Below are 22,769 nucleotides of genomic sequence, written 5' to 3' on the forward strand. Positions count from 1 at the left end.
AAATCTCGCAAAACTTTGGCGAGATCCCGACTGCATCCTTCTTAGGTTGCATTTGAAGGCCGAGTCGGTGTATCCTTCGTGACCCAATGTATCCCAGAATTCCTAGCGCAGCCCAGCCAATTTGTTTCTAACAATGGCGGCAGCTACTTAGTTTTAATATTACTCTTTCTGGGTCACAATATAAACTTTTAAGATATCTTCAGGCGTGAATGTATCTGTGTAAACTTCAAATATCTGCTCGGTTTATCAAGACATCACATATTTGCACTCTGACGTTTTCAAAGAAGTCTTGCCCACCATCTCGAAGCTAATGTTAGTAACCTCTAGTTCTGTTACTGGTTATCATTTTATCATTTTAATCATATGTGAAAATCACAATCAATTTGTCTTTTAATAATAATAATAATAAGAATAATAAGAAGAATAATAATGGATTGCATTTATATAGTGCTTTTCTAGGCACACAAAGTACTTTACAGTGCCACTATTCATTCACTCACACATTCACACACTGGTGGAGGCTACAGTTGCAGCCACAGCTGCCCTGGGGCAGACTGGCAGAAGCGAGGCTGCCATATCGCGCCATCGGCCCCTCTGGCCAGTAGTGGTTAGTGATGGGATTTCCAGCTCTTTTTAGAGATCCGGCTCTTTCGGCTCGGCTCACTAAAAAGAGCCGGCTCTTTCGGCTCCGAACCGGCTCTTCAGGTTGTTTTGTTGCTTTAATTATTTAATCATTAACAATAATATAAAATTATGCAGAAAAGGAATTACTAATGTAAAAAAAAGTGGTTTTATTTATATGTGTTTATATATGGCCCCTAGAGACAAAGCACGTACAAACTCCAAAACACATTTCTAGCGTTTACTGAACTTCCAAAACAGAGCTACCCAGATCACTTAAATTACACAATTGAAAGCATATGTGTATTGTTTGTGTATTTATAGACAAGCACTCATATTTATTCAAATAATTTAAAAAAAAAAGTTCATTTACCTGTTACTACCACACACCAAATCCGGTTGTTGATACTTCCTGGCTTGTGTAGCCACTAGGTAACAAAAGCTCAACACTGCGCCCTAGAAACCTGGAGCACTTCTGTTGTCTTTTGTACGTGATTCTGAGTTTATACGTGCTTCTGAGTTTTTATGTGTTTTGGAGTTTGTACGTGCTTCTGAGTTTTTACGTGTTTTGGAGTTTGTACGTGCTTCTGAGTTTTTACGTGTTTTGGAGTTTGTACGTGCTTTGTCTCTAAGGTCCACCATAAATATACTTTATTTATTCACTCTACATGTAATAAATAAATCATATAATACAAAAAACAACTATTTACATTTTAAATTTTTAACTATTTAAATTTTCAGCTTTTTCCTTTTAAACAAATTTAACGTGAAACAACACAAAACACTGCAAACCACAACACAATTAAATATAAATTAAAATATTAAAACAAATAGAAGATGCACATTCTCTGTCATATGGGCCTGCATGATTTCTGAATCCTTTATCATCTGCAACTGAAAATAGCGGATGATTACTATACCTTTCTAGTGTGACTTTGTTGTCCCTGCTCTCGTTCTCTCTGGCTCTGTTCCTGTGCTACTGCGAGTGTAACTAACGCCCCTCCCCCCTCTGCCCAGCGCAAAGTACAGGCCGCGCATGCGGAGTTTAGCGGAAAAAAGGGCGAGAGAGAGGGTGAGAGAAAGAAGAAAAAAAAAAAACCTCACGGCTCCCAATAAGGAGCCGGCTCGCGTCGTTCACTTCAAAGAGTCGGCTCTAAGAGCCATTTCGTTCGCGAACGACCCATCACTAGTAGTGGTAGTATCAGGCACATGTAGTCAGTGCAGAGGTGGGAAGTATTGAAGTACAAATGCTTTGTTAGTGTAATGAAGTAGTGTCGTGCAATACTTTAAATAAACTATAAACACCTGGTGAGCGTCATTTTGAAGTGGGTTTAATAACATATTGCAATATGGAGAAAAGCTCTGCTCAAACAGCTGAGCAGTCGCTAAAGATGGGCCGCCGCCCTGATCTTTTTATACCTTGACCAAACTCACAGACAAAGAAAATTCCTCAACAAATTACGTGAGTCTATACTTTCAGTTCAGCCTGAACCTTTATACTTTCCATTACGTGAGAGAGAGAATTACGACCATGTTTTCTACTTTACTGTTGCCTCCCTTCTTTCCCCTCCCTGATAAGCAGAAGGAGCCTCACTATGTCTCCCATGAATTTACAATGGCCCCAGTGTGTGTGTGTGTGTGTGTGTGTGTGTGTGTATGTGTGATAGAGCATAAGCTCCATTTGTGGTGCTATTCTACATGTATATAACTAATTGAGAATGTGATATTACTATTACTAAAGTGATCAATACATAAGAAAAGAATCTTTGGATTTTGGCAATATTTTTCTGCCAGCTTTTCACTTTTACTCCCCACATTTTACTTCAGGATAAACAGATTAGTTTGTTGTACTGTGTTTGATTTAATGTAAAGAACTATGTGTGTGACTGGTGCTCAAGGTCAGAGTTAGATTATATGAAGTGTAGCAGAAATTAATTTGAATATAAGCTGATTATGCTTAGATTCATTCACAACTCCACCTTCATACCGATTTTATACTGTCTAGTATAAAGATGGCATAAATGCTGAACTGCCAGTGTAAAGGGTGAAAATCAGCCATGTTAGCTCATGAAACATCTACTGACATTCATTTGTGCAAAATCACAAACAGAAGTAAACCTCAGACCAGGGTCAACACAGGTCAGCTGATCACAGCCTGTACAGTGAAGAGAGGAAAATCTCCTGGATTGTACATACTAAAAAACTTTGTGAGTGAAGTCCTCATATTTAGGTGTCCCTTTATCTAAAATAAAAGTAACAGAAAATAGAGCATTTTTTTTTTTTTTTTTTACAAAAAAGTCATTGGTTTTTCTTTGAATAAAATAGATCTTTATTGTCAAACAGAGTTTGGCATCTCTCCATTGGCAGCATGTAGATTTACATTCAAATTATTTAAGGATAGGAGAAGAAGCTAAGATAGACATATGTAGGTACCCTTAAACATAGACATATGTTTAAGGGTACCTACTCAGGGAATGTGTGTAATACACAATAATGTCAGTATCTACATAGTAACACAGGTGTTTAACAAAAAGATATATACAAGTTATACATACACATCTGTACATACATACATAGTCATTTTTGTGGAAATGTAGTTTTTTACCATCAGGGCCTCATGAGCCTATACTGGTGTTTTTAAAAGTTATCTTTGACTTTGTCGTTTCTGGGTTGCTTAGAACTCAAATTGCACTGCTGGAAATAGTTTATTTTGATGCATATGCTGTTTTTTTGCAAATTTGCACTGAATATGTTTTTCCTGCAGTATATAAAAATCGGTGTATTTCAAAAATAAAACTATGAAGACACTCAAAATAAATTTCCTGTGGTGGGAAACTATTTTGTGCAACGATTTTGTATTTACAGTTTTGAGGGATAAGCCTCTTAAATTTCTCTAACTAGAAATATATGTTAAAAAGACAAAAACGATTTTCAATTTTTTTGTAGTTTATTGCACTTTTTGCAATTTATGTAATTACTATGCACTTAATGCAGACATAATATTAAACTTTGGGCTATAATGGTTGTATTGATGTATAGCAACTTGAAATGCTCCCAAAAATGGCACTACAGCATGTAAAAATATAATATAAGCTCTGGCGGACTTGGTTCTATGGTAGGTCTTAAAGGGTTAAAGCAGAGTGTATTTGTGTTAGAAACGTCCCCAAAAGTTATAAGTGTGAGGCCTAATGATGACTGTAGTTGTAAGTGAAGTCATGTCTCTGTTTTCAGGATAAGTCTACTCTTGAGATCAGCAACCAAACCGGCAATCTTGAACACTGCATTCAGGTAAGTGTTATGTTCTCATCAGTATCTTATGAGTACCCTTAGTTCAGTTTGCCATTTACTGTCCTCATTTAAGTTAAAGCAGAGTGTATTTGTGTTAGAAACGTCCCCAAAAGTTATAAGTGTGAGGCCTAATAATAATAACAGTCGATCATATTTGTCAAAGCTGAACCCAGGGCAAACTAAGCTAAATTAGTGGTTTTAGCTAACAGCTACCATAAGCATAACAGTTACTGTTAGGCTGTCATTTGTTTACATGATGCTTTTTCTTATACCCGCAATACATTTATTACCTAACTAATTTAACAAAGTTCTGTCCATAGAAGTACTGTGTAATTGAAAACACAAAGATTGTTTATTATTGTTAAATATGTCTGCTATATAATGAATTTAGCCACTACATTATTCTGATTATTTCTCCTTGGAGAGGACCAGGCAAACTCTGGAAGATGCGCAGAAGGTAGCTGAAATATTGGTAACAAGTCTTTGAATTTAAACAAGTACACTGCTGTGCAGTTTAGGTTTGTTTTAATATTAATTTTCATATCCCTCTTAAAAAATACCCTATGCAACCTTATTTTCTAAATGACATATTATTTTTTTTCAAATGTATATCCTCAAACCAGTGATTCCAGTGTTGAATTTTATGCTATAACCAGTATTACTTTTACAGTTTAATATTTCCTTATTTGGTTTTATAGATATCAAAAAGATATTGTAATAATATGATACTTTTAGAAACTCAGTTTTTGTTTTTTGTCCATCCTTTAAGGCTGCAGTTCCTCCTATAGTTGCCACAATGTCATTACTTCAACCAGCATCTGAGAATTGCTTTGTTGAATACTCAAAAAAGAGGTCCTCAAGACAAAAACAGGTAGAAAATGTTTAATATACATGTTTTATTTATCTTTAAATGGCTCTAACTTTTAATCTGTCACAAAAAATGCTTCTATCATGTCTTAAATCTTAAAGAGATGTTATTTTTTCCCCCAAGGTCTCAACATATACAGAAACGTCTTCTGATGAATCCGATCACACAGACTATAGTGATGCTGATTATGTTCCAGACACTGAAGGAAGTTCCTCTCAGCTAGATGAAGATGGATCTCTTTATCCAACTGCACAGAAGTGTCTGCCTTCTCTGCAATACCCCGATTTCTCTCCACAAAAACTAGATAATTATTCAGAAATTTTAAATAAAGGCAATTGTGCCACAACTTTTAAGAAGAGGATCTCAAAAACTCAAAGAAAGAGAAAGCTCTCGTCCCACAGTGCAACAAATAGCAATGAAAGTACACCGAAGAAAAGCAGAACTGAACAGATTTCGGACTCAAAGTGTTACCACCTTCAAAGTCTGGAAGTTGCCGTGTGTATGATAAGAGAAACTATTGTTTGTTTTGTCTCCAACCTACATCAAAAATTGCACGACACCTGGAGACTGTACATAAAAATAAGGAAGAGGTTGCTCGTGCATTTCAACATCCCAAAAATTCAAGAGAGAGACGCAATAGGTTGAACATCCTTAGAAGACGTGGAAATTTTGCCCATAATGCCAGTGTTGTGAAGAGGGGGGCTGGTGAGCTACAGGCCTGCTATAGACCAAAGAAATCCACAGAGGGCATTAATTACATTCATTGTTATCACTGCCAGGGACTCTATTCTAAGAAAACACTGTGGAAGCACATGAGAAGATGCCCAGCAAAGAAAGAAAGTGAAGAAGACTCCCAGAGTGGGAAGCAGCGGGTTCGATTCAAATGTGCACTGAAAACTGCTGTTGCTCGTGACATTGGAGAGGGCTTGAAAACTGTGATTTCCTGCATGAAATATGACGAGGTAACTCAATTAATCCAAAATAACCAACTTCTTCTTCAGTTTGGACAGCACCTTTATGATCTAAATGGTTCAAAAAAGAACAGACATGACTACATAAGGCAAAGGCTTAGGGAACTTGGGCGACTACTGTTTATAGCTCAGAAGAATACCCCCATTCAAAATGCAGAGGAACCGATTTATCCTGCAAACTTCAACCATTTAGTATCTGCAGTGAAAGAGGTGGCTGGGCACAGTCCTGAAAGAAATACGTTCCAGAAACCTACCTTAGCTCTAAAAATTGGCAACAATCTGGGAATTATCTGTGAGCTTGTAGAGACTGACAATTTGTCCTCAGAAGACAGAGACTTAAGCCTTGTTCAATTTGTCAGATAATTTAAGGCTATCAAAAATTTTAGATGGAAGGGACTGATAACCAGAGGTGCAACAACAACCATGAAGGAGTCTAAGTGGAATGCACCACAGATTTTACCTTTAACAGATCATGTCAAATGCTTGGATCGCCATATAGAGACAGTTAAAAGCGGTGCTGAAAGAATGCTGAGGTTGACTCCAACTCCATACAGCTATGCAATGCTTGCCAAAGTGACACTTGCTCAAGTGATCATTTTTAACAGAAGAAGAGAAGGAGAGGTATCAAGAATGGAGGTGTCCACCTTTAAAGACAGAAAAAAGTCAGAAATCAATATGGACATGGCTGCTTGTCTGACCTCACTTGAGAAAAAAATGTGTGATTTCTTCACCAGAGTAGAAATCCGTGGAAAACAAGGGAGAGGAGTTCCTATTCTCCTAAAACCATCAATGGTCTCTGCAATGGAGCTCCTTGTGAAAACTCGTGAATCTTGTGGCGTCCCCAAAGAGAACATTTACATGTTTGCTAGACCAGGAGCTTTATCTGCCTATCGAGGAAGAGACTGTATCCAAATGTTTGCAAAGGAGAGTGGAGCAAAACACCCTGAAATCTTAACATCAACAAGGCTCCAAAAACATATCGCAACAATGTCGCAGGTGCTTAATCTTCAAGAAAATGAAGCAGATCAACTAGCAGACTTTCTGGGCCATGACATGCGTGTGCACAGGCAGTATTACCGCTTGCCTCAGGGAACACTTCAGCTTGCTAAGATGAGCAAATTGCTTTTGGCACTGGAGAATGGAACTGTTTCGCATTATAAAGGCCAAACACTTGATGATATTGAAATTGTCCCTGAAGGTAAGAGTGTAAATTTTATTAGGATGATCTGAAATATAATAATTGATTATTCTTTTTTAATTATTAAATGCACTGGCGGTGTTTTATTTTCATTTAACCTTTAGAAAAAGTTGATCTGGAAAATTCAGATAACTCAAGCGATGAGAGTGAGCCTCTTCAATCAGCTCTGGCGGCAATAAAAACACCAGAGAATGAGACAACGGATCAGGATGGAGACAGAGGGCCATGGACCTCTTCATCTCCAAGGACTTCTTTCAGTCCTCCCTTGAAAAACGGTACCGACCAATTTGTTTTGGCATAAACATAAACTTTATACATTGGCACAGAAAAATAAATATGGTTCAGTGAATTAATGAAGTGAAAAGGTGATGGGTCATGTGGTTATAAATGATTAAGTTTAGTTTAATTTCACCACTACTGAGGAAATTTTTGACGGTGACGATCATCAACTCGGCGAACAAATAATATAAAATTCATCCAATATGCACAATTTTGCTTTTACTTTGAACAGGCTTTTGCCTACCTTTAAATCTTTTTAGACCAGTCTGTTGTCCGCCTCATATCAGATCATACCTTAAGCAGTGTTGGGAAGGTTACTTTTAAAATGTATTCAATTACAGATTACAGAATACATGCCCCAAAATGTATTCTGTAACGTATTCCGTTATGTTTCTCAATGACAGTAACGTATTCTGAATACTTTGGATTACTTAATATATTATCATGGTTTTTACAACTACGTGAATGTACTATTGCTGTGTGATTTATTACTATTACTGAAGGTCTGCGGCTCCGAACCGTAGTAAAGGGACCTCTGACTAATACGGCAGGGTCCGTGTCGGCTCGTAGCCGAAAAATAGCTTTACTTTGTTGTGTGGGTCAACTTTGCTTGCGAGAGACAGAGAGAGGCGTTGAAAGGCTGCTCCAACGGAACTTATTGTTTTGGAGGAAAACACGAACACGGTGTACAGTCGAGTCTTAATAGCTTACTTACAGCTGGGCTCGTCAGGCTCTCTTCTTGGCTGCAGTGGTTATTATTATATTTACATGCTTCCAGTTCCCGTTATTGCTCGATGACAGCTCGTACTTTTCCTTTTTCTCCCTCCCTCGCTCACAGTCACATAACGGGTATGGCAGTCCATTCTCCCTGCAACACGGACTACACTGCCAATGAGGCTACATTCTTTAGAGCTATGTTTGTAGCATTCTGCCTGTTAGCTTAGCATAACAACAACAAAAAGGCGCTCTCTCACCCAGGAAACACACAGTTGCAGAGAGAGAGAGAGCGTCGCCCTGTAACCATGGCAACCGTAACCTAAATACCACCTTTTTAAATGGTAACTGTAACGGAATACAGTTACCCGTATTTTGTATTTTAAATACGTAACGGCAGTACATGTATTCCGTTACTCCCCAACACTGACCTTAAGGTCCAAATTAGTCCTCTCAGCCGCAAAAGAATCCGGGTCACGGCACCAATTATTAAATTCAGTTCTTTGTATTCTTTTAACGGCTCTAACTCAAAAAATGATCTTTAATTTTACATTTTCCGGAAAATGGAGACTAAGCACACAGACATCAGCTCAAGTCTGAAGCAGCAGCAGGCAGTCTGGTTATTTATATACTTCCTCTAGACGTCACGCACACTTTAAGTTTCGATCAAACACTCTACTTAGTTTCACTTTCTGCCTGCAGCTCGTATGCTCTGCAAAAGCATGCAGTTTCCTATCAGCCTGCGACCTAGTTTACACTCATCGCTGGCCCTCTCTTATACGTAAAACAATATAATCAGCAAATAAGCACTAAGAATATATATTAAATACATGACATTATTCATTGAGTAGAGGAGGAAAACATTTGATATCGAAAAGGTTTTAAGCAGTGTATTGATGTCTGTTTTCTCTTCTTCAAAGGCAGCCAAGGTAACACCAAATGTAAATGGGAAGATCATGAGGTACGTGCAGTTGAAAGACACATGATGCGTTTCATCAACACATGCAAGATGCCTCAGAAGCTGGACTGCACTCAATGCATCAATGCAGAACCCTATGCACTGAAAGACAGAAACTGGACTGGGGTAAAAAATTATGTTAGAATTTGCATTACTGCCTTAAAAAAAAAAGCTTGTGCAAAAGACTGAGGACTGTTTGTGATTTCAGTGAGTTAAAATTTCCTGTTTCTCTGGTAAAATGGTTCTGAAGATGTTTTGAAGATGTTGCACTCAAAAAATTTCAGGTTCAGTAAGCAGGTGTAATTTTCTTGCCTAAAACCTTTTCTCATTCTGAGAGGAAAAAACTAAACTTTTCAAGTTGAAATTTTTTTTTCTTAACATGGTTTTCATTGTGTCCACTTCACACTGTATAAAATGTATTTGGAATCAAAGTTTTTTTTTACATTTGCAGGTAGAAGCACTTGATGAATTGTGCAGATATTTTGTTGTTTCTTTGTTGCTGCAAGTTCCTGTGTATACATGAAGTGCATGTAAATTGCTAAAAACAACACGGTAGGAATAAAAGAAGCAGAATATTTAAATGGTTCTGTGGCACAATAAGTTGTGATTTCTTTCATAACAAGTAATGACCTGACTTTGAAGTTCTGGCAAATCCACTGGATTCTGTCAAGTTAGCAGACCTAATTGCAATGAATATTGTTAGGTTGGGTATAAAAAGATGACTTTTAACATTGTGACACTGAGCAGCAGCAGCATACTAAAACATTTCTAGATGGTTAAATCATAACATTACCTTGTACTTACTTTGATGAAGTAATATCCCCAAAACTGAAGTAAAATTGTTTGATGATGTGTGTATTGCTGAAGACCCCAAATGGAAGTAACGACCCCAAAAGTGGTATAACATAGTTTGTGTATGTGTGTATCGCTGAAGACCCCAAAGGGGACATTAAACATTCCCTGTCCCCTTTGGGAAGGTAAAAATACTGTATAGACAAATGTTGCTTAAAATGAAAATCTCAGGTGATTTTTTATTTCTATGGACTAGGAGTAAAATTCAGTTGCCAGCTTGCTTCTAAACCATACAGAAAGTGGTGTCCCCAAAGGGTGGGAGTTAAGAAATGCAACCCCAAATGGGACTTAAGCGAGTGTGTGTGTGTGTGTGTGTATGTGTGAGTGTGTGTGTGTGTGTGTCCATCACAGAGTAGTGTGAACCTTACCAGCAACTGGAAAGGCTGTGAATGTTTTTAATTCACACATTAAAAATAACATAAAAAAAAGTTAAAATGAAAAATAAACCAAGAGGAGGATAAATGAAACATCTTATTAATCACAAAACAGAAATGGACAATTGATGTGTTTTGGAAAGAGCAGGAAGAAGTAAAATGCTTTTCATGTCTTGTCCCAAATCATAGCAGTAACTTTCTGTTGACCATGTCAGAAAAATGTCAGTGACATCACTGTAATTGACTTTAACATCACATGTTTGGTCCACTGTCTCACGCAGCTCCTTTTGTCACTGTTTCCTCCCACTCTCCTTACAGGGCATCTCTGGACAATGTTATATCATGAGTAATAATTTGAAAACATCTATAAACATAAAAAATGCGCACGCACACACACGCACATTTAATACCGCCTCCAGAATACTGCATATACTATGGCCACAAGTTTGCATCATGGTGCTGATCCAGAACCCTTCCCTTATTATTTATTCCTATAATAGTAAAGCAATAAGAATACAAACAAAGAAAAAATACATATAAAATAATGTATTTATGATGATTCAATTTGTTTGACTATCCACTCTGTACAGGCAGAAACCTTTCTAAATGTTTAAACTGTAGAGATACAATAATTTTGCTGTTGTAAAATCAGCATTTTGTCATATTTGAAATATTAATCTAATATAATGTGTTTCTTAATGTATTTTCTTTAAAATACAGTGTGCGTATTAGGTAGTTTATAGTGAAATATAAACCCTCCAGAAAAGGCAGGAAAAGCCCTGTAACTTTTTTCAATTCATTGGTTGCCACAAGACAACTTACCAGCATGTGCATAATAACCTGATACTCCTGTGTGCTTACAACTTACTGTGTTTTGCTGCATCACTCTGTGTCTCCCAATTAAGTTGTGTGTTTCCCCTACAGCTTCCCACCACCAGGCAGCAAAAAATGTGTGTATTCTTTGCAAACTGGTTATCAACTCTGCCATCAACGGTGAGCATTGGTTAATGATCATGATGTGACTGATGACATGACTAATTTTTTCTTCATCTTCTTTTATTTTATTGGCAGTTGGCAACCTATTTAATTAGAGCAGGTAGTTGTACTGCCCTCTAGTGGAAGAAAAAGCCTAAACTCCAAGGCCAAAATAACAAACAAAACAAGTTATTCCACCAAAGTTCTTCCTTAACCATACTTGAACAGAAAACCAAACAAAAGACAACCACTACCCCAAACTCCCTAACTTAATTAACAGGAGAAAACACACCAAAATAAATAGTCAGGTCATTTCTTCTGCTTTATTGCTTTTTACAAATGGTCAGAACTATTTACAATACTGTACACAAAACCTGGTGATTTTCAGAACACACACACACACACACGAGGCTGAGGCTTCAGCAAACGGCCTGATTTCAACATTGCATTGTACATCTACATTGACAGAGCTCTAAAAGAGTCTTGCATTAAAGGAAGAACTTAGGTACAAATTTGTGTTGAGGATTTTTCATGCAGTTATTATAACTATAAGTTGACTATTAGTTTATTTTTCATTATGTATTTATTTGTTTGGATATCTCATATAATATTGGGTTAATTTGATACATAGTTTACAATCTGGATAGTCTACTATTGACAAGATTTATATTTAAGTTTATTTTTCTTGTATTTCTGTAATGATACAACCATCACTTAAGATATTTTTGCATTAGTATGACAAAAGTCAAAGTAACAATGCGAGCGTGGGAAACATGAACCAGCCTGCTAGCCTGCTAATTGTGTCAGATGAAGCAACAGTCTGAAGTGGTTACTTGTTCCGCCCACTGATTGTGAACGTCACTATCACTCCTCTTGTCATAAGAGCAAATCCGTCTCAGTGGAAACTACTTTCATTAAACTTTTTTGCATTGCATGAAGTTGTAAAAATATTTGATATTAAAACAGTTTGAGCAGCAGGAAGACACCCGTGCTCACTGCCGTAACATCTCAGTCTTCAGTTTGCAGCAAAACAACATGGATGTCAGAGCTCTCGGCATCAGACTGTGTGAGTAATTTCTCAATTTCCACATTTGAAAAAGAATTATACATGTAAACAAATAAGATAAATACACAGAAGTAATAAATATACATATCATATACAGTAATAAATAAAATAGGTAAATATAATGTGCAATAAATAAAAGCTTTTTGATTTGTCTTGTTAAAAATATGTCAATTTTGTTCATTTTTTACTAGGACTGCATTTTTATTAAATGGTTATTAGATGTCCTTTGTCACATACTTTTAATCCACAGTAGAAAAAGGTTAAAGTTATAAATTCTGTCTAAAATGTGATGATTTAGTTTGTTTTACTTTAAAACAAAGTAGCCCATAGGCTTGTGGGCAAGTTATGATATGTAACAAAAATGTTTTAATAAGAACCTGTAAAAGTCTGCATCTCTTTTATCTCTTCAGTGAAGACCACTATGATTCTACTGAGTGTTCAGGCTGAAAGAGTTGGTGAGTACCGGCTATGTTCTTGTTTATATAAACTTAATTTTCCATTTTGGAGGAGCAAACAATTGAATTCAATTATTTGTATTTTACTTAGCGTTTTATTTCTTTCATCAATCAAATACAGTCCAGAGGTTTTAGTAATAAAATACGTTTTTGTGGTAATGGCTGATATAAGTAAGTTAATCAGATGTGCAAAATGTCCCAGATTTTTTAAAACCTTGCGTAACCTTCAGGTATTTTATCTTCGTTTTCTCTTTTAACTTTTTTTCACATTCAACATTCACACTGTTTCAAAGAGGCGAGCCTTTTACGTTTTGAGGACGCACCTTGGATCCTTGTCTTTACTTTATTGAGCACTCTGTTGCTGTTCCTTGGAATGTGCCTTGTCAACGATTGCTTGTACAGAAGTAAAGGTAATATTTTGTACATTGCAGCAAAAATTTCTGGCACAACTTCACCTACTTCAAACGTGCATGGAGAGGATGAAAAACTCACAATGCAGGGACTCCAGCAAAACGTACAATTAAAGAGGAACAACTTAATCAACTGACCAACGCGTCTAGGTCTTCATCAGGGGCATGATCCTGATGAATGCCACAAGTGTTGCTGGAGTCCCTGCGTTGTGATAATTTGTACATTAAAAGCCATGAAACCTTGTGTTAATTGCTTTTTGCACACTCACGTCTTGCTTTGTTAAACCAAAAGTGATTTGAAATCATTGCACCATAAATATTGTTAACTGAAAAATGTTTTAGATTTATGTCATGCTTAATGTTGCGAAATCACAATTAATATCTTTATTTCTTTAGATACTTTAGTCTGTCAACAAAAGCACATAATTCAGGCTCAGCCAAGAATCAAACTGTGTCTGAACACAAATATTGTGTCTTTTAATTGTTATTATATTTTGAAAAAGAAAAACAATGTATATTACAACAGAAAGAGGAAAGATATTTAACCAGGCATCTTTTTAAAAAAAATATTTTTAGTAATAATACCAGAGTAATAAATACATTTATGATTTATACATTCATTTATAAATTTTTGTGTTGTTTTTCCTACATCTTTGTTAAATATGTACACATTATTTAGAATGAAACATTCACTCTAATATTTGAATGAAACTAATTAAAATAATTAAGCTCTTTAAAAACCTGAGAGACTCAAAAGAAAAATATTCCAAAACTTTTCAAAATTTCAGTTTTGGAAGAAATGCATATATTTTTTATTTCTCAAGTCTTTGATGCTAAAAAAGCAACGGAAAGCTTGACTCGCTATGTTAATGAAATGTACAATAAAACTCAAGAAGCTGTTTAGATTAGCTGATATTTATGTCATTAAGATGAAACTACAGAAAAATTATTTCCTGATGTAAGAGTGACATTATGTTCTTCTGATTGTCAGATTTCCCAAGATTTCAAATTAGATCTAATGAATACAGTGAAGAGCAAATAGTTTTCATCATCACTGATGTTACTGTGGTTTTCTGTCCTCTCACTCCTGCTGTATCTCTCCATTAGATGATGACATGTTATATTCTAGAGCCATTTGCTACACCCTAAGCCCGGGTGAGACTAAACTTAAAGGTGAGATTAATGATTCCATATGTGCTCTATTTAAATATGATAGGTTCTAAATATTAATTAAAAGTGATATTAGGAAAAGTAACAAACACTAAAGCTTGACTAGCTATGCTAATAAAATGTAGGATAACAATCAAGAAACTGTTTAGACCAGTTGATATTAATGTCATTAAGTTAAAACTGCAGAATAATAATGTTCTGATGTAAGAGTGATATATTTTTCTTCTGATTGTCAGATTTTCCTAAGATTTTAAATAAGACCTAATGAACAGTGAAGAGCAAATAGTTTTCATCATCACTGATGTTACTGTGGTTGTCTGTCCTCTTACTATGGCTGCATCTCTCCATTAGAGGATGACATGTTATATTCTAGAGCCATTTACTACACCTTACGCCCGGGTGAGACTAAACTCAAAGGTAAGATTGACTGTGACCAATGATTCCTTGTGCATTACATTCAGATAACATGTAATATGTGATGTGTAGTAAATATTAAATACCAGCAATATTAATAAAACGTATTGTTCATGGCAAACAATTCATGTTTGTAACGAAGATGCCCTGTGAAGTTAATTTTGGTCTGCAATACTAACAATAGCATTTTTTCTACCCCTTAAAGAAAAATAAATACATTTTTTGTTCTGTACTTGTAAATTTAACAGGTCTCAGAAAAATAGTGGATTGAAGACAAAATCACATCTGGGTGAAAGTGAAGACATTTATCACACATTGTTATTACAATTGAACAGGCTGTATATTATCTACTCTGCATATAACAAAACTATAAAGGACTATAAGTACCAATAAAGTTAATATGCTAACAAACGCTTCTGTCTGTTATGTAGAATTTTAATTAAACCAGTTGTTGCTTCTGCTCATTCTGCTTGTGCATGAATGCTGTTCAAAAAAAGAGAAAAAGCTGCTGCTGCTGTTCATTTCTTCTAAACATCACTGTGGTCAACTGCTGATGTAAATGTGTCGCATTGCTTTGTTTTCCAAAAAAGATGAACCAAATTTTTGGTAGGTAAAATACACCTGCAAAGGTTACTTAGCATGTCTCTATGTCAGGTCTAGTGCACACACTGAATAAATGGTGGCTTGTTTCATGCTGCATCAGAAACTGTTCAGTAGAGTCAAAGAAAACAAGCCATTTTAAAATGTTGTTTTAGGTCAGACTGAGTGTCTTGAGAAGTGAGAAGATTATATGATTAAGATGCTGAGAAATGGAGCTCTTTTCTACTTGAATATTTAAAATTATATCTGTCACCGACCCGGCTCTGGGGACTCGGGGGTCCGTGAGAAGTGTGGACTATTATCGTTGTTGTTGTTGTTGTTATTATTGTTATTAGTTGGTGTGTGCATGTAAGTGATGGGTCGTTCGCGAACGAAATGGCTCTTAGAGCCGGGTCTTTGAAGTGAACGACACGAGCCGTGAGGTTTTTTTTTTTTTTTTCTTTCTCTCATCCTCTCTCTCGCCCTTTTTTCCGCTAAACTCCGCATGCGCGGCCGGTACTTTGCGCTGGGCAGAGGGGGGAGGGGCGTTAGTTACACTCGCAGTAGCACAGGAACAGAGCCAGAGAGAAAGAGAGCCAGAGACAACAACGTCACATTTAGAAAGGTATAGTAATCATCAACAATTTTCAGTTGCAGATGATAAAGGATTCAGAAAGTTTATTCATGCAGGCCCATATGACAGAGAATGTGCATCTTCTTTTTGTTTTAATATTTTAATTTATATTTAATTGTGTTGTGGTTTGCAGTGTTTTGTGTTGTTTCACGTTAAATTTGTTTAAAAGGAAAAAGCTGAAAATTTAAATAGTTAAAAGTTTAAAATGTAAATAGTTGTTTTTTGTATTACATGATTTATTTATTACATTTTATGTGGAGTGAATAAATAAAGTATATTTATGGTGGCCCTTAGAGACAAAGCACGTACAAACTCCAAAACACGTACAAACTCCTAAGCATGTACAAACTCCAAAACGCGTAAAAACTCCAAAACGCATAAAAACTCCAAAATGCGTAAAAAAACCCCTCAGACACACTTACAAACCCCGAAGCATGTACAAACTCCAAAACACGTAAAAACTCAGAAGCGCGTACAAACTCAGAATCACGTACAAAAGACAACAGAAGTGCTCCAGGATGCTGGGCGCAGTGTTGAGCTTTTGTTACCTAGTGGCTACACAAGCCAGCAAGTATCAACAACCGGATTTGGTGTGTGGTAGTAACAGGTAAATGATTTTTTTTTTTTAATTATTTGAATAAATATGAGTGCTTGTCTATAAATACACAAACAATACACACATGCTTTCAATTGTGTAATTTAAGTGATCTGGGTAGCTCTGTTTTGGAAGTTCAGTTAACGCTAGAAATGTGTTTTGGAGTTTGTACGTGCTTTTTGGAGTTTGTATATGCTTTAGAGTTTGTACGTGCTTTGTCTCTAGGGGCCATATATAAACATATATAAATAAAACCACTTTTTTTAACATTAGTAATTCCTTTTGTGCATAATTTTATATTATTGTTAATGATTAAATAATTAAAGCAACAAAACAACCTGAAGAGCCGGTTCAGAGCCGAAAGAGCCGGCTCTTTTTAGTGAGCCGAGCCGAAAGAGCCGGATCTCTAAAACGAGCCGGAAATCCCATCACTACCTGCTATATGGAGTGTAACAAAGTGTAAAAAAATAAAATGTAAATACACAAAGGTTTTACATTACTCTTTTTTAAATTAAATTAACTCTTGAAATTTAGACATTACTAAATGTCTAAATTACTAAAGGCTCTGCCTCCCATTCTACTTTTAAATACTCTTGGAACAACAAGTAAGCCTGCAGTGCGAGAGCGAAGTGCTCTAATAGGGTGATATGATACTACAAGGTCATTAATATAAGATGGGGCCTGATTATTTATGACCTTAAAATGGCTGCTCAATCCACATTTCCTTTTGGAAATGTCACGAACTGGGTGTGCAACCCAGTATTTGTGTTTTCAGATCTTGATTTGATATTTGATGATTGTTATTCCTGTTTTTCTAATCTTTTGTTTGTGTTTAGTGATCTTAGTTCCTTTCTTTGTCTTTTTCTTAGTCTGTGGTTAGCCCAGCCCAGTGGTTTCTCTGTGCCTGTCCTGTCTCATGTCTAGTCACCCTTGTGCCTATGTTCCCTCTGTTCCAGAGTCAGTCATTAGTGATGGGATTTCCGGCTCTTTTTAGAGAACCGGCTCTTTCGGTTCGGCTCACTAAAAAGAGCCGGCTCTTTCAGCTCCGAACCGGCTCTTCAGGTTGTTTTGTTGCTTTAATTAATTTATTATTAACAATAATATAAAATTTTGCACAAATGGAATTACTAACGTAAAAAAAGTGGTTTTATTTATATGTTTATATATAAATATATGCGGTGGCCCCTAGAGACAAAACACGTACAAACTCCAAAACACATTTCTAGCATGAACTGAACTTCCAAAGCAGAGCTACTAGATCACTTAAATTACACAATTGAAAGCATGTGTGTATTGTTTGTGTATTTATACACAGGCACTCATATATATTCAAATAATTTAAAAACAATGTTCATTTACCTGTTACTACCACACACCAAATCCGGTTGTTGGTACTTGCTGGCTTGTGTAGCCACTAGGTAACAAAAGCTCAACACTGCGCCCAGCATCCTGGAGCACTTCTGTTGTCTTTTGTATGTGTTTTGGAGGTTGTACGTGCTTTGGAGTTTGTACGTGCTTTGTCTGTAGGGGCCACCGTAAACATACTTTTATTTATTCACTCCACATAAAATGTAATAAATAAATTATATAATACAAAAATCAACTATTCACATTTCAACTTTTAACTATTTAAATTTTCAGCTTTTTCCTTTTACAAATTTAAAGTGAAACAACACAAAACACTGCAAACCATAACACAATTAAATATAAATTATAATATGAAAACAAAAAGAAGATGCATATTCTCTGTCATATGGACCTGCATGAATAAACTTTCTGAATCCTTTATCATCTGCAACTGAAAATAGTTGTGGATGATTACTATACCTTTCTAATGTGACGTTGTTGTCCCTGGCTCTCTTTCTCTCCCACCTGCTCGGTTCCTGTGCTACTGAGTGTAACTACCGCCCCTCCCCCTCTTCCCAGCTTAAAGCACAAGGCTCACATGCTGAGAGAGGCTGAGAGAAAAAAAAAAAAAAAACATGGCTCGCAATAAGGAGCCGGCTCCCGTCGTTCACGTCAAAGACCCGGCTCTAAGAGCCATTTCGTTCGCGACGACCCATCACTATAAGTCATGTCTCAATGTGAAGCCCGTGTCTCTGAGTCTGTGTCTTTACATAGGTGTCATGCTTCCTGTTTTACTTTGTCAGTGTATTCTGCATTGCTTCTTTTGTCTTGATAGGTTTGATTTGCCTGTGGGTACTTTAGGCCCTGTGTTTCTCTCAGTAAGTTGCCATGTCATACTCTCACTATGCTGTGTTTCTTCCCTCTGTGTTCCAAGTAACTCTAGTTCTCAGTTCCTGTTTTTTTTCTGTTTCTAGTTTTGTTTTGTACTGGTAATAATGACTTCCAGCAATAAAGCTGCCACTTTAAAGTCCTGCCTGCCACACAGCAGACCATTACAGGAAAGCAGAAATAAAACCCAATCAGCAAATTAAGTGATTGCATCACTCTGAATGAGTTGAGCTATTGCAGAAAACTACCACTGGGCACAGCAGCCTCAATTTTCCTTCACTGATATGTGATTTTGACATTATATTTACTCATATTAAGGGTTGTAATGAATTTAAATTTAATGTGATGATGCTTAGATTCATTCCACCTTCATATGACCTTTACTGTCCAGTATAAAGAAAGTATAAACTGTCAACCTGCAACCTATTTTAGTTTTACCGCACCAGAATCCTACGTCAAGCTCTGACTGTTCTCATTTCCCTGTTTATTTGTGGAGGTAAAGTTCATCTACAATGTAGGCAACAGAAAATAGAGCAATAAAAAAAAAACTATTATTCTTTTCCACTTATGCTGTAAAAAAACGATTCAAGCTGATTCAAGCCTTCATTTGAATTGAAATTTAGAAAATAAGTAACACTGAATTTTTAAAACATTGCCCCCAGCAAAACGTTTGACCTTTTTTGACCTTTTTTTTTTTTTACCCTGAAGCATTTCTACAATTCCAATTTAACTAATGATTTTAGTTCATGGTTGTCAAAGGAGTTGGTAGCCTTTTGAGGAACCTGTCATCATCTTGTCTCATTGAGCAACCTGGTTACTACTAGTATGTTTTATAACATTTAATGTTATATAAAATTGCTTACTCTAGCTCCACAGAAAATTATTACCAAATTGGATTGTTGTTTTTTTTTTGTTTTGTTTTTTTTTTTTGCTCGTCAGTCACTTTATTAGGTACACTTGTTCAACTGCTCATTAATGCAAACATCTAATGAGCCTACAACATGCTATCAAATCAGTGTTTTTAGGCAGACATCAAGATGACTTGCTGGAGTTCAAGCTGAATATAACAACAGGAAAGAACTTTTCAACCAAAATTTAGAAATAATGAGGAACCACTTTTGTGGACATCATTTTGATAAAAAGAGAAGATATTTCACATTTCACTTTCTAACTAAATGAAATCTTAATGTACGCTCATGTGTACATGAACTATGTTTAAATAGCAGAATGCATTATTTTATGTTCTCTGTCTTATCTGTCTTATGGCTGAAAGAACTTCAGTGATTTGCTGAATGCCAGAAAAGATTTAAAATGTTCACTAATTCTGTGATATAGCTCAGCATTTTACTTATTTAACCTTTATTTTTACAAGTAATCGCACTGACACTCAGTGTCACCTTTACAAGAGAGAAATCTAAAACTAACAAAAAAATGTTTCCCGTCTTATTAAAAACAAGAACAAGTTCCCAGTGACGCACATACTACACCTAAACTGAGGATGTGAGCATAACAAACCAGCCTACAAGTTGCACCAAACAGAGCCTTAACTGGTTTCATGTTCCGCCCACTGATAGTGAACTGAAACAAGGTGGCTTGGCTTGACACAGAAGCCACTCAACTTCTTTGGATTATTGTATTCAACATCACAAAAATATTTAATGTTAAAATAGATTTATTAGCAATAAGATACCTCTGCTCACTGCTGTAACACTTCAGTTTACACTGCTGTGTTTAGTGTGCAGCAAGACAACATGGACGTCAGAGCTCTGTGCATCAGACTGTGTGAGTACTTTCTCATTTCCACTTGACCATATTGCATTTTTTTTTTTATCTTAAGATACAGTAACCAAATGATTTTTTGTGATCCAGTTATAAGATGTGATGACACGTTTACTCTTAGCTGTAAAAGTCAAAAAGAAAATATGAAACTTTGTTGTGTCTCTTTAGTGATGGCCAGCATGATTCTGCTGGGTGCACGGCATCTGAAAATTGGTGTGTACATGCTATTTTCTCATCTATATTAAAATTATTAAACACTTTGGAGGAGAGAGCAATTCAGAAGAAAAGTTGTTGTTTCTTGTTCTTTTGTGATTTTAGCGAAACACGTCCTGTGATGACTAATCATCATATGATTTATGATACACTTTAAAAAAAAATGTCTTTTTAAGTCTAGTACATCAGTTTAAGTAATAAGAATCTAAACTGAATCTTTCTTTATTCTTTGTTTCAGATGCAGTTTCTCTTCATATTGTTCCAAACAGATTGCAGTTCTTTGAATATGAATCCACAACATTTCACTGTAAAGGAGTCGATTATTGTGAAGTTCTGCATAAATTTAAAGGGAAAATAAATGCATGTAACAAAACTAACATGAGGACACCAACAGGATCATCCTGCAAAATGAGAACTCTTTATACAGACGACAGTGGAGAGTACTGGTATGAGACTGAAGGAGGAATAAGAAGCAACAGTATCAACATTTGTGTCACTAGTACGTTTGAAGAAAAATAAAGAAAGAACAACAACTTTTGATACATTTTAATTACTTAATATTGGTTATAATTTAATATTGCTTTCTATTTAATGAAATTACATTAAATAAATATCAAATGTTTGTTGTTTCAGATGGTTCTGTTATCCTGGAGAGTCCTGCTGTTTCTGTGTTAATGGAAGAAACTGTGACTCTGAGCTGCAGAAACAAAACTGCTTCCTCCAACTTTACAGCTGATTTCTACAAAGATGGAGGTCACATCCATAGAAGCTCCACAGGAAACATGTCCATCCACAGAGTTTCAAAATCAAACGAGGGACTTTACAAGTGTAACATCTCAGGAGTTGGAGAATCACCAGAGACCTGGCTAAAAGTCTCAGGTGAAACACAAAGATATATGAAAATGAAGCAAAACTGTTGAGCCTGACACACTATTTAAAATGTGTCAGTCTAAATAAACACTGAACATCTGAAAATTAACATTTGGGTTTTTTTCTCTTAACTGAACTCGTCTCTCTTTTAAAACTGTCATTTAGACTCTCAAATTGTGAATTCAACTACTAATCCAGACAGTCACATAAAGACGAGCCACGCTTCCTCTGGTGCCACACCTTGGATCACTGCTACGATTTTATTCATTTTTCTCTTGATTGTGACCATGGGACTGTATCACTTTAGCAAAGGTTAGTGTGACAGAGGTAATGAAAATACTGAAAATATTTTCTTTTCATGCAAAACTTTGGATTCAATGCTTTTGCTTTGCTGTACTGCTCATGTGCTGCTGAACTAAGTGTATATGTTTTCTTTGCAACAGTAATCTGGAATCGAGGCACCTTAAGTGTTCTGACATGGAAAAATTAAAAGTGATAATTGCATGTCACATATAATGTTTGAAAAATATCTTGTTCATTTTTCTAAACGTAGATGGTTAAGGCACAACTGAAGCTCAAACAGGTCAGAACAGAGATACTATGTTAACATTTTCTGTTCATTTTTATTGTTCAGTGGAACAAATGTAATAATTATAATAAATACTTTCTGTACCTTATATTTGAGAAATTATTTTATGTCAGAACTTGAAATAATAATTATGATGATAACATTTAGGAGATTATTCTCAGCCCAAGAGATGTATTGTCTGATTAGATTATGCATTCTTTTGAAATCAACAAGCCTGTTGTGCACAACACTAACATTGTTACTCTAAAACGTAGTTTATCAGCATTTTAATTATATTAATGTTTTGTGTTTCCGTGTCCATAGAGGCCAGTAGAGTGAACACAGGTAGAGCAACATGTGCTGCTGTAAGAAAAAACAGGAAGAAGAAAGGTATGTTTATGAGTTTTCAACCGCAGTAGCACAATACTTTCTCTATGAAGCCGTAAGCAGAAAAAAGTGCAGTCTGAATGTTTTGTCAGTGTGTATGTGTTATTTATAAATGTGCAGATGCTAGTGTTAATTTGAGCTTAGTGAACTTACGCCTCAAATGAAAACCACATAGACTCTAAGTCTCTTTCAGATATGAACTGTATCTACAGTGAGAGCTTTGAGTTTCCTCAGACAGCTCAGAAAGGTTACATGTGGCAAGAAGTACAACCTCTGACATGCATATAATTTCAACA

General features: G+C 35.9%; 1 protein-coding gene across 7 annotated transcripts in view; it reads left to right on the forward strand.

Moving 5' to 3' along the window:
- LOC146523078 (uncharacterized) overlaps positions 1-22,769 on the forward strand; it is a 29,388-nt gene that overhangs the window by 1,665 nt on the left and 4,954 nt on the right. For 5 of the 7 annotated variants that reach the window (XM_085154666.1, XM_085154667.1, XM_085154664.1 and 2 more), the window contains exons 2-6: positions 18,494-20,648; positions 20,887-21,147; positions 21,282-21,527; positions 21,684-21,830; positions 22,411-22,476. In XM_085154666.1, the coding sequence (XP_085010792.1) occupies positions 20,507-20,648; positions 20,887-21,147; positions 21,282-21,527; positions 21,684-21,830; positions 22,411-22,476 (862 nt within the window). In that variant the 5' untranslated portion in view covers positions 18,494-20,506. The remainder of the gene's footprint in view (positions 1-18,493; positions 20,649-20,886; positions 21,148-21,281; positions 21,528-21,683; positions 21,831-22,410; positions 22,477-22,769) is intronic. The other 2 variants (XM_085154670.1, XM_085154671.1) reach the window with 1 other exon arrangement.

This window comes from Neolamprologus multifasciatus, chromosome 3 (genome assembly GCF_963576455.1).
Source record: "Neolamprologus multifasciatus chromosome 3, fNeoMul1.2, whole genome shotgun sequence".
Classification (NCBI taxonomy): domain Eukaryota; kingdom Metazoa; phylum Chordata; class Actinopteri; order Cichliformes; family Cichlidae; genus Neolamprologus; species Neolamprologus multifasciatus.